Source organism: Furipterus horrens, unplaced genomic scaffold, assembly GCF_987537825.1.
Source record: "Furipterus horrens unplaced genomic scaffold, mFurHor1.1.pri manual_scaffold_8, whole genome shotgun sequence".
In the NCBI taxonomy this organism is placed as follows: domain Eukaryota; kingdom Metazoa; phylum Chordata; class Mammalia; order Chiroptera; family Furipteridae; genus Furipterus; species Furipterus horrens.
The window spans coordinates 450,273-462,871 of NW_028327178.1; the positions used below are offsets into that span (position 1 = coordinate 450,273).

General features: G+C 61.8%; 1 protein-coding gene across 1 annotated transcript in view; it reads right to left on the reverse strand.

Moving 5' to 3' along the window:
• Nucleotides 1-1,643: 1,643 nt before the first annotated feature.
• The window catches only part of ATP9B (ATPase phospholipid transporting 9B), a 105,701-nt gene continuing 94,745 nt past the window's right edge, over nt 1,644-12,599 (reverse strand). The window contains exons 24-29 of the mRNA XM_090285375.1: nt 11,742-11,897; nt 11,591-11,655; nt 10,099-10,207; nt 4,942-4,999; nt 4,606-4,809; nt 1,644-2,060 (exon numbers count right to left, since the gene is read on the reverse strand). Coding sequence (XP_090141501.1) covers nt 1,924-2,060; nt 4,606-4,809; nt 4,942-4,999; nt 10,099-10,207; nt 11,591-11,655; nt 11,742-11,897 — 729 coding nt within the window. The 3' untranslated portion in view covers nt 1,644-1,923. The remainder of the gene's footprint in view (nt 2,061-4,605; nt 4,810-4,941; nt 5,000-10,098; nt 10,208-11,590; nt 11,656-11,741; nt 11,898-12,599) is intronic.

Consider the following 12,599-nt stretch of genomic DNA (forward strand, 5'->3'; position numbering starts at 1 on the left):
CGGTCAAGCAATGACCCCTGACCATACACACCTGAGGAGGGCGGGGTTCCTCCGTGCGAGTGACCCGCGCAGCGCGGGCGTCCGCAGAGCCGCTGGCTGGGACCTGGCCGTAGCCCCGCGGGCAGCGGGCATTTCTTAGCTTCCAGCGCCACCTGCTGGAACCCTCTGCAGTCACAGCGGCGGCACCCAGGGGCTTCCTGTCCCTTCTCAGCTGTCCTCGCTGTCCCTCAAGGGTTCTCTGAGGTCTCCTGGGACCGCCAGCTGAGAGGGGACAAGGCCACCCTTCACCCGCCCCGCCCTCTGCCCCTCTGTCCGTCCACGCAGCCGTCCAGTCCCCTCCAGGCCCCGAGGTCAGGCCCTGGGACACTTGCTCGCTCCGTCCCTTCCTCCTTAAACCCACCTCGGCCCCCTGACTCGTACCCCAGCCCTCTGCCCTGCACCCCCATTGCTCCAAAACCCACTGCAGCCAAACCCGTGATCTCAGCCCGCTGGACAACGCGGGCTGGTCCGGCGCAAACCCACGCAGAGTCCCTGGGGCAGCGGCTGCGGGCCGCCCCGCTCTGCCAACGGGCGTCGGACCCTCCCGGCCGCGGCACAGACTGGGCCCCCCGCGTCCCGGGTCCCTCCCGGGGGAGGAGCAAGCGTGGCGCCCGCGGACACTCGGGTGGGGCGTGCCCGCAGGCCCCTTCTCCCGCGGAGCGGACGGCGGACGCGGGGCCGCGGACACTGTCAAACCACTGAAATGCGCGTCGGGGGAATAACCTCCAGGTCCTGCCCGCCCCTCGTCAGCCGCGGCCTCCAGCACTCGGAGCCCAGGCCCCGCCAGCGCCCTGGGGTGACCCTGGCCCCACCTCACAGGTGAAAGGAGTGTGGACTTAAACCGTCTTGGCTCCCTGAGACCCCGGGGCTCGGCGCGTCCCCGGCGCACAGCTTCCCGGCTCGGTTCGTTCGCCACAACAGGCTGCGAGGGACCCTGTGAAGTCTGCGGAGGCCGCTCAGTCCAGCCCGGGGACGCCCATTCTGGGGCGGAGGCCGGTGCACAGCGACACCGCGTGGGCGGTGCAGGGACGGCTCGCGTCTCGCGACCGGCACGGGGGCTTGGGCTGCAGCCCTGCCCTCCCCGGGGGTGGGGGACGGGACGGGGCCTGTGGTGGGATCCCAGGCTGGGGGGCGCAAACAGACCCGAACTGCCCGTTGTGGGACCCAAAGCCTCCCGCTTAGGAACAGCCAGGAAGGCTGACCGAGCTGCTGAGAACCCCGGCTCTGGGGAGTGGTGGGCTGTGGTCCCCCCGGGGGGGGGTCCCAGACTCATCGACCCCACACCCCCGCCCCCACAATGACGGTCACCAGGAGCAGTGGGGCTGGCTCTGGCGGGGAGACGACAGCTTGGGGACAGGCCTCCTGCGCGGGGTCCAGAGCGCGTGCGCACCTGCAGCCCACGCAGCCAGGAGGCCCAGGGCGCCAGCGCTGTGGCCGTGAGCTCGCAGGACAGTGTCCGCGTGCGGATGTGGCTTCGCAGTCCAGTGACCTCATGCCTGAAGGCCAGAACCTGACCCGCAGCTCCCCCACAGCAGTGCCCCCCACCCCCCCTGCAGTGGCCACCCGTGCAGCGCTCGGCGCCCAGGACACACGCGCGGATCTCGTCTCGGCATCTGGTTTTATTGGAGGAGCCGGGAGGAGACTATGCGTCAGGGCAGCAGCGGAAGCCCCCACGTGGTGGGAAACTGCAGGGCATTCAACAAGCTTCCGGTTCAGTTCTCAGGACCCCGGTGAGACGAGGCTTTGCAGCAACGAAGCTGGTCCAACGTGGAAACGGAACTTTAGAAAGTGAAAGGGACCAGGGGTGCGGCCCGGCCCCTGCGGCGCTCCTCAGGCTCCGGGCGTGGGCGCCTGGCCTGGGGCCACTGCAGGAACCCAGCGGTGCTAGGAGGTCAGCTTGGAGTAGCTGGGCGGGGACAGCTTGCGCTTCAAGTACTTGAGGACGTAGAGTGGGAGGCAGCTGACCACGGTGATGGCCGACACCTTCCACACGAAGGTCGCTGTCGTGATGAAGGCCACATCTGTGGGGAGAAGCACAGGAGGCGTGAGGGGCAGTCAGGGAGGCCATGTGCGGCCCACTCTGCACCCCGTCGGGGCACGGCCGCCCCTGAAGGCAGCCTGCTCGGACCTCAGGCTTTACCTGTGCACCAGGTACAATGAATTCTCCTAGCAGAGACCAGGCAGTCTCAGAGTGTGTGAGCGAGGCCACCCAAGGCCGGCCAGGGGCAGCCACTTAGGCACCAGGCGGCAGGACCCTGTGACGTGCTCACTCAGCCGTCCAGGTCCACCCTTCTGCCCTCATCCATGACGGACGTGGCTGTAGGCAGGGCCACCGCAGGCCTGTCCTGCCCGTCCTTCAGCCTCGGTGTCAGAGAAGTGCTGTAGGGCCCTGCCAGACATGGTCCCAGACCTGCCATCTGAGGCCGGGCACACTGAGAACCTGATGTCCACCGCATCCGGCTCTCCAAATGGCAGGAGCCCCTGTGGACGGCTGCCCAAGGCAGGACAGGCCTGGGGGTGGGGCATGGCTCTGAGATGCAGAGGAGTCGTGGGGGAGACCCCAGCCTGTGTGTAGGGTGTGGGCCTGGGGGCCAGGACCACTGTGCACGGTCAGCACTGACCCTCTTGAAAACCCTGACAATGCTTCCCAGGCGCTTGTCCGTGAAAAGACAAGATGCTGCCGGGGTGGGGGTGGGGGGGGACTGACTGTTGCCTCCTGGACACGGTCCTGGCTCCTTGTTGGCCGAGTCGCCCCGTGGGAAAGGACCATGCCGAGACCCCACTTTATGGAACTCCAGGCCAGCCATGGGGGTGCGGCGCCGGGCGAGTGGCTCCAAGCCCAGCGGAGGCCCCAAGCAGGGGATGGGCTCAGCCTGCAGGAGGCGCACACGAGGTCACGCACGTCACATGCCGACTCCCTGGGGAGCCAGGAAGCAGGACACTATGGGGCCCTCTCAGATGAAAACCAGTGACTGGCCGCTGCTCTGATGAAGCTCCCGCACCCTGCCCTCCATGCCGGAGCTGCACCGTGAGTCTGGGCGGGTGACTGGAGAGGGGGGCCTTGTGCGTTTTCTTCCTGTGTCGTCACTTGAGCACATCACAGGTGAAAGAGAGGTGAAGGGGGCCATCATTAAAGTAGCACCCAGGCAACCCGACACCCAGGTGCTTCCTCAGCGGTGACGACAGGGCAGGAAGAGGAGGAGCTCACGCTTTGTGCTGAGCCGAGTTGGGGACATGCGGACCGGCTGCGGCCTCGTTGGAACGTGTTACGTTTGCCAGCCTGCGGGCTTCCTGCCGCAGTGGACACGGAGCACAGAGCACAAGACGGGAGAGCCCGGTGCCAGCGTTGCTGCGGTCTGTCCTGAAACTGAGAACACAGGTCCGGCTGAACCGAGTGGCAGTGACAGGACAGACACTCTGGGTGGGCCACGCGGGACCCAGGCCTGTGGGGGGCCCGGCTGCACATCAGTAGCCTGGACGGGAGAGCCCGCCGGTCAAAGGGCTGGTCGTCAGCCGCAAGCCACTTATGACGTGTCCAGATCAAACGTGTGGGAGCAACGCGAACCCAGCTCTGCCGAGGCGTCTGCAGCGCGGCAGACACGTGTGTGTGCTCTGCCTCGTGCCTCGGAGATGACCCGGCAGGGCTGGCTTCACGCTTTGAAGTTGCAGGAGGTGAATGACTCGCCTCAGTCTCGCCCGAGAAACCAGCAGCCGCCGCCTCTGACTCGAAGGCACGGGGGCTCACTGGCCTCCTGTGGGTCCTGATGCCCCTGCACTGAGGCCGCTGAGGTGCCATCAGGACGGGGTCCTTGGTCTTGGACCAGGAGGGGTGAGGACCGCTGTCCCTGAGCAGCCGCCACCGTTCTCCGCCGCGTGGATGAGTCTCCATCCCCACCTCCCGGGCCCCGAGGACTAAGGCCGCCCTGCCTCCCAGACCACATTCCTTCTCTTCCCTCGGCTGCTCTGAGGCCCACACTGCCCTCTGGCCATGTGCGTGGCTTGCAGATGACGTGCAGAGGCCACTCCCACACTTGGCCACAAAGGCCTGAACTGGGGACAGTAGTGACAAGCAGGTTTGACCACGGCCAGGTCAGGGTGGATTGCAGGGGCGCCGCTGCCTTCTGGGAAGGGACGCGGGCCTGTGATGTCACCAAGAGAGTGGCACGAGGCGAGTCCGCGGGAGGAGCATGGGATGGCCTCCGCTTGACCCTGTCCAGGGTCACGTTGCTATTAGCTCTCATCCAGCGTCACGTCACTGGGCTGATGCTGCTGACGTCACATCACTGTGACGAGACTGCTGTGCGTGTGGGACCCACCGGCGCCTGGCGTGGAGGGGCCTCCACGCCACCCACTCAGTGTCTCTGAAAGCCCAGCGGCTGAATCAGGTAGTTTTACAAATTGTTACAAGGAGTTGAATCTTTCCCCCAATAAGCTTGTGTTTGATGCTTTTTGGGGTGTGTTTTACTGTGATCTGTGATTTAAGACCACGTATGAAGAAGCAATAATGAAACGTGTTTAAAAAACACTAACAGACAATTGTCCAGAAATAAGTCCAAGGCAACTTACCAAAATACTCATTGAGGAAGGCGAGCGAGGCCACGTAGCAGCCCAGGCTGAGCAGCTCGGCCACCACCATGAGCCAGTGCCAGGTGCGGATGGTCAGCGCCACCATCAGCAGCTCGGTGAGCACGAGGGCCGTGAAGGAGATGGCCACCACGTGGACGAACTCGGACTCGAAGAGCACCAGGGCCCCGTACATGAGGACGCCGCCTGCAAGACACGAGGGGCTGCGTGGCTTGTTCTGTGTGCTCCGGATGCCCCGCCAGGGTGGGCGGCCGGACAGAAAAGGCCGACTGACGTTCACAGCGCTGTGCTGTCGGCCGCCGCCGGCCTCTTCCTCACCTTGGTAAATGCTGATCAGAACCCAGACGAGGAAGGTCTTACAAGACAAGGACCTGCCCTGGGGAGACAGGAGGGAGTGAGTTAGCACCAGGTCTCCAGCGGCTCAGAGGCTCAGCCTGGTGACCCCGCAGGCCCCTAGGCCCTCGCGACCCCCGCCATCAGCTGCCACCTGCCATCCTGCCTGTGTGGAGTCTGGGACGGAGGCGCCTGCAGGCAGCTAAGCTGGGGAAGCGCCGTCGAAACTGGCCAGAACCACCGCCTGAGGAGCGAGGTCGGTGGTGTGCGAGCACCGGGCAGGTCCCTGACCTTGGCCCTGACCCGCGGCTCTGACAGCCGGTCGGTGGCGGGGGGAGCCAGGCTGCTCACACGACACAGGTGCCACCTGGTGTGACATCGAGGATGCAAACAGGAGGCCACTCCCGGGGGTCACCCCACTGTGGCTTCTGTTTCTTGTCACAATGGAGTGACTTGTTCGAGTCCCACTGCGGCGTTCCTAAGGGACAAGTTCAGCTCTGCTTCTGGTCCCTGGCAGCTCTCCTGTTGGCTCCAGTTGCCACTTCCTGGTACACGGGTGAGGACCCTCGTCTCCAGGGCGCAGGTCCCCCCCACTCCCAGGTGTGCATGCCGGCTCCCTTCTGCCTGCACCCTGCCCGGCACAGCGGCACCCCTGCCGTCCCTCCCCAGCTCTGACCTCGCCTCTCATCAGCGCCACCTGCCACCTACGTGTTCAGAGAACTTTTCCTGTGAGTCCAGGGTCCCTGTGAGGTCCCTGCCATCAGCCTGGCTGCAGATTCAGTCAGACGCTTTTTCCCAGAGACTTGGGTCATAGCCACGCTGTCCCCACCCCCGCCCGACCGCGCCAGTGTGGCGAGGCGTGTCTGTCACCGTCTGTGTTCTGTTGTCTTGTGGTTTCTCTTTACGGGTTTGACCAGCAACGTCATGCTACACCATGGAGCCAGACTGGGCCTCTCCCTCTCCCCACACCCCCCAGCCCCACCTGCCACGGGATCAGGGCCGACCCCTGGCCTGCTCTCCATCCCAGAGGTCACCTGAGTGGGTCGCACACGCTTTTGAGTCTGGCCGCTTCTGTGCAGCAAAACACATTTCAGGCCCCCTGTGCCGCTGAGCGACGGCTCTCCTCCTCACGCTGGCCGCCGTCCCACGCGTGGCTGCGCCGGTCACTGGGTGACGGACGCCAGGCTGGCTCTAGGTGGGGCAGCCCTGACAAAGGCGCCCCAGACACCTGTGCCCAGGACTCCGCGGGGACGCGCGCCGCCCTTCCTCTGGGGCCAACGCCGAGTCGCGGGGCTGTCGGCGGGCAGCGGGCGCCGCCTCACTTGACCTTGCCAACAGCGAGGGTCCCCGCCCCCTGCACGTGGCCGTGGGGGGTCTCCGTGCCCGCGGCTCTCACGTTGCACTCCCACCTCACAGCTAACCCTCCAGTTCCCCGACGAAGGGGAGGGGGCGTTGTCACGAGCCCCTTGCCACCTGCACGCAGGCGCCCTCAGCAGGCCGTCCGCCGGGCTGTTTCGGGGCTCGAGGGCTATGTGTCTTGGGTGCAAGTCCTCGGGCAGGAGGGTGACCATTTTCCTGCCAGACTGTGGCCTATCCTTTCACTTCCTGAACAGGATCCCTCCCGGGGGCTTCATTGAGGAGGAAGGCCCATGTACCCACTGTGCCCCTCACGGCTCGTGCTTCTGGCCCTCCCCCCGCACTCGGCCGGGCCCACGGGCGAGAGCCACGCCCCGTCCTGGGGGTACTTTGTGGAGGGTCCGCTGCCGCCTGGGGCCGGCCGTCAGGGGAACACTGACTGTGGACGGGACGGTCCCCTCTCCAGATCCCGCTCACGAGGGGCAGAGCACGTCTGGCCGTGTTCTGGGCTCTCGATCTGTGCCACCAACACGCGTCTGTCCACCGCTGCTACCGTTGCCCACAGCAAGTCTTCCAGCTTCGCTCCTCTCCGTGGAAACCGCTCAGGGGGTTCTATTTGCTTGACGTTACACACGCATTTTAGAACCTGCTGCTCAGGACTCATCAATGTCGCGTCTCCCAGTCTGCACACACTCAGTTACCCCTTCCCAGCATCTCCTCGTTGGCCTGCAGTGTTCAGCAAATACACCCCACACACACCTCGTCAGTTATACCAGGCTACCTCGCGCTTCCGTGCTGTTAGTGAACCTTTTCTCAGACCTCAGCTGGTCACCGCACAGATTTGGAAGTGGCTCAGATCTTTTCCTTGGGCCCTGAACCCCGAGACTAAAGGTTTTGTGTGGCTTGTTTGGGATTTTCTACACAGACAACCATGGCATGAGTAGATAGTGTTATTTCTTCCTTCTAATTTCTATGTCTTTAATGTCCTTTCCCTGTCGTATTACTGATTCATTTAAAAGTTATATAAGAACACAAACATGCATTTCAAAAGTTACACCACGTTGAGAATATTCAACATAAAATAAAACGTGACGTGTTCTAATTGTTCAGTGGCTCATGGTTCACAGACTCCCCTGAAGGGCCCGCACGGTCCCCTTCGTGACGCCCCCGCTGTCCCTGCGGTCGGTGGTTTAACTGAGCACGAACAGAAACCCACGGATTGTAACTGAGTTCACGGCTGCAGCCGGGATGTTTGGAGCATGAGGGCCGCTCAGCTGGGGCACGCATGGCATCCTGAGCTGTGGGTGCCAGGCTCTGGGCTGTTCCATGGGGGCCCTGGCACTCAGGGCAGATGGAGCCGCCGCGGGGAGGACAGTGCTGCACGCCCGCCCGCCCACCTTCCTTCCTGTAGCCCCAGAGGTCGGAGTGGCTGCAGTGAGCGTGGGTCAAGTTAATTATCCAAATCAGACCATGGCCATCCAGAGAGGAACTTCAAAATATCCGTCACCATCGCCTCACTTCCTGTAGGTGCCTGGAAGGGGAAGGAGCAGTGAGAGGTCCAATCTGTTTCATGGGCGGCCGACTCCCTCCACGGCGGAGACCTGCGTCCCCATGCAAGGTGCAAGAGGCGCAGCGGTGTGTCCCCGGCTCCAGCTCGTCCCGTTGCACAGACAGCCCGTGAATGAGCGTAGAGCACAGGCCGTCCTCTGCTCTGCCAGGGCGGCACTTGGATTCCCTCGCTGACCCTGGAGGGGTTTCACATTCACTGTGGCCCTGGGCTTCTGCTCAGACCTTCCAAGACAGAGTGACCCCGGACAGTTCCTTACGTCCCCACCTGCTTACCTCACACCCTGTCCTATGCTGCTCTGCGTTCATCTCACGGCCCTGGATTCATGTTTTCTCTTCCTGACCAAATGCAGGCCGCTGGGACCAGCAGCTGCGCCCTGCACGCCTGGAAACCGCCAGCACAGAACCGTCCCCGGACCTGCCTTGCCGATGGACTCAGACGCACGCTGACGGTCCCCGGACAGTGACACCAGGCGCCGTGTTCAGACCAACCTGGCTGAGCGTTCAGAAGCAACACAAAGCTCCAACTCTCTCTCCAGCACCAGCAGGAAAAAGCAACCCGACTTTTAGCAAGTTAAGTGGTTGAGTCCTTTAGTGCTACTTTGTTTCCAAAGGATGTGAAGTGTGTTAGGTTTTTAAGGACCCACTGTACATATTACAAACAGCACAGCTGGAGAAAACAAGTGACTAAGCCCTGGTGTCCTGACTTACTCTCATGCAGTGTCCCGACTAGTAAGAAGGTGTTAAAATATTCTAAATTGTTGGTCACCATAACAAAAATGGAAAGCTAGTACCCTTAACAGGACCCAACATGCCCGCATGGTCAAGCGTATCAGCTGAAGGCAGGCGTAGGGGCTGGGGAGGCCCCCGGGCTGCTGGCTGCCCTCCAGGGGCCCCGGCGCAGAATCCCACGCTGGCCACTGGCAGTGCCTGGGCGGCCTGGGGCAGCCGTCACTCAGCTGGGACGCACGGTCCCCTCTCCGGGTACCCACCTCACTTACATGCCACGTGAAGCCCCTCCCCCAACACCTGTGAGTGGCAGTAAGGACGCGTCTCTGCAGGCTTGGAAAAGCGAAACAATCTACTAAAATCACAGTTCTTCCTGTGGTTTTTGAATCTCTGATCCTGTTCTGCTTTACTGATTGGTAAGATTTCACCATTTTAGATTAATCCAAAGCTTTTCCTTCTACTTGCAATGTTCATGATATTATCACGATGAGCATAATGCTTGAGATTGGACCTTATTTTATACTATACTAGTAGCTGGCTCTATTTTTGCCCTGATTATAAAAGCCGTATGGGTGCCTGGTACTTTTCCAGGAACTTGATAAACCTTCACTTCACGAGAGCCTCCCAGTGATGCCGCGAAAGCGGGTCGGCCCCCGTCTGGTGGGCAGCGGCTCCAGGCTGGCTGGTGCCCGGCCTGCTCCCTTGCCCCACGCTGTGGTCTCTGCAGAAGTCCGAGCCGAGGCTTTCAGGTTACTGGCCATAAAAGCTGAGTTTACGTGGGGTTAGTGGACTGTGTTCTCAGTGTTGGTTCGTGGAAAGCAAGCCTTCTGGAAGATTCCAAAGCCGCCACGACCTACATTTGGAGAGCTGAGTGGGTCGCCCACCCCCAGAGCACGTCTTCTGGGCTGTAGAAATTCGCTCTTAAAAACTGTGACAAACTCGAAACTTCCTTCAGGAATATTTAAACCTTAACACAGTTTTAGGCAAATGACTGAATTTTTTGCATAGTTTCTGGGTGGACTTTTTCTCAGCAGCGTCATCGCAACCACGGCCCGCAGGTCTCGGGGACAAACACTCGCCCCCCCCATGTGCCTCTGCAGCCCCCACCGCAGCAGGTGCGAGGGGCAGACGGGACCGCAGCTCTGGGGTCCTCACACAGACAGAGGGGGGAGCTCCTGCCAGCCCCCTCGCTAAGTTCACGGGGGAGCCGCAGCGGCCGCGAGCCCACAAGCCGGAACCGCACCGTGAGCCCGCCCCACTGCCGACACCCGGGAGAGCACTCGTTTTTGCTGGCACGCTTCCCCTTTGAAGTTGAGACTCAAAGGAAAACACCAACAATAACTAGAAGAAATAAAAAAGTCTGGGAGGACAAGGGAATAGATTTAAAACCTGTGGGAACTGCCTCGTGCCGGGTACCCTTTCTCAGGGGAGTGTTCTCATAAAGGCTGGGAGTGTCGCAAGGGGCTGAGGCGCCTGGCCGCGGGCCCGTACCTTGGTGAGGTCCTTGTAGAGTTCTGGGTACAGCATGGCCGTGTCCGGCTTCACGTCCTGGTCCAGCACCAGTGAGAACACTGGGAACATGGTGTAGACGGTCGCGTAGCTGAGGACCCAGAGCACAGTGTGGTCAGCACGAGGGACGCCCTCTGGGACCAGAGGCCAAAGGTGCAAAAACAAAGCAGAACAGACATGCAGTGGCACCAAGCATGGCTTCTCCTGAAACTCCGCTCACCCCGCTGCGGCACGGTCGGGAAGCCGTACAGACGCTCAGGGGGCAGGACCCGGCTTTCTTTCTGAATTAAACCCTGTGAGAAGGACGTGGCCTCGCCGACAGCGACCAGGTGTAACAGAGAACCAGCTGCCCCCGTGATGGTGTCTCACAAGCTGCAGCCCAGCCTCACAGCCAGGGTGGGGACAAGGACATGGCGCTGGCATGGGGCAGCCCTGCCCCCAGCCCTGCCCCCAGGCCCTCCTGCCACCCCGCCCCTTCTAGTGCCTCGAACGCCTGGCCACCACGAATCTGTTCTCCATCTTATACTTTTTGTCACTTCAAGCTGGCCGACCGCACCCCGGAGCAGGCGGCCTGGGGAGGTGGCACTCTTGCTCGGCCCGATTCCCTGAGCGGGGTCACGCGCTGCTGTCCCTGCGCATCCCTCCTTCTGCGTGTGTGCGTGTGCCTGTGCCGGCTCCTGTGGGGTATGCCCGGGTCATTCCCAGCTTCTGGCTGTTATTGGGTCAGCCAGAAAGTCCAGTTAGTTTTTTCCGTGAAAAAACACATCTTTCATTTTTACCAATAACTTCACTGATCTGGGTGTTTTGAGTCTGTCGCTGTCTCCTGTGTGGTAGGATGTGGACTGTTCTCAATCAACGCCTCGATTTGATCGCTATCAACTTCAACTGGTCCACCCGACCGTGGAGCGCTGTCCAGTGAGAAATCTCCAGCCTAAAACTTCTCAAGCCACTTCTGACACGTTCAGTCAGTCACAGCACCTTCTCCATACACCACACAGATCTTTTTTTACATTTTAGTTGTGTTTTTACCTTTCTTGAAATGATACAGCATAATATGCCAAAAGTGTTGCATATTTTCTTCCCTCTTCAATATTAAAATGGCTGCACAGAAGTTCCCCTATTTTGATGTTCTTTTAAATGCGTGTTGATGTGACAGCTGTCACAATACAACCTAACAAAATTGTTTCAAATGAAGTTAAAGACAACCAAGTGCCACTAGAGCCATCGTACGGAACAAGACCAACTTTTTGGCCAACCCAATAGTTCCTGACACGTTCTGGCTGTGCCATGAGAACAGAAACCCTAATTTAATAGTAGGGCCGTGGGAGGGACAGCAGACAGGTGTCACCCCATGTTGAGGCCAGAGACGGCTCCCACATCCGCAGCGCCCAAGCACTTCGCCTGCGTGAACCACCCAGACAACCGCTGCCTGGGCTCCTCCATGTCAGTGCCCCCCACCCCTGCCAGCACTCACCCCACCATGAGGAACCCCTGGTACAGAGGCACAGACGCGAAGTAGCAGATGGAGGAGAACACGGCCTTGGGGAGAGGAGGGGACAGCGTTACTCACAGGTGCCCCCGGCCCCTCGCGCCTCCCGCCCGCGCCTGCCCGTGTGCCCGCGCACCTGCATGGTGGAGATGATGAGGCCCCTGTGCATGACGAACTGGCCGAGCGCCGCAGACCTCTTGTAGCTGCTCCGCCCGTGCACCATGAGCAGCCGACCGACATGCCTGAACCGCGTGATGGAGAAGTCTGCCGCCAGCGAGGCTGCCTTCCCCTCCTGCAGCGCACAAGCAACTCATGAACGGGGCAAGTCCGCGCTGGGCGGCGCACCGTGGAGCTCAGAGCCCACCGGGAGAAGCTGAGACCCCTGCCGGGCTGTGCGGGGCGGCCTCTGGGGCAGGCGGCCAGGCTACGGCAGTGCCACCAGGATGCGGGGCCCTTCCCTCGGCACCTGCTGGTATCCCAGCAGCTCAGCAGAGGCAGAACAGGTAGACCAGGGCACCAGGGGCTCTCGGGTACCTTCTGCACGACTGTGGGCCCGAGCCCCCTCGTGCCGAACCGCCACCGCCTGCTCTCACACAGGGCCGCCCGCCCGCGGGAAGCCCCGCCAAAGGCCCCCTGCTGTGGGCACCCGGCGCCGAGAAGCCCAGGGAGAGGCGGATCTGCAGCCAGCTTTGTTCCCAGGTCTCCGGGGGGGTCGTCAGGGAAGCACAGAAGGCAAACCCCATACCAGCCAGGAGACATGGCGCTGAGAAAGGACCCGTGTGTCCAGCATGAGGGAGAAACTGCAGGTTCCGTAGGGGACGTGGGGATGTCCACGGGGACCTCGGAGGACAGCGAGGACCGTGGAGCCACAGCCCTGACCTGCTCTGCTTTCTGCCTGCCTCTCATCAAGCGGACCGCTCGCCTTCCCTGGGTGGAGCCGGCTCCCGGCCGCGGCCCCGAGCGCGCACTGCAGACGCCAGGCTGGAGAACGCAC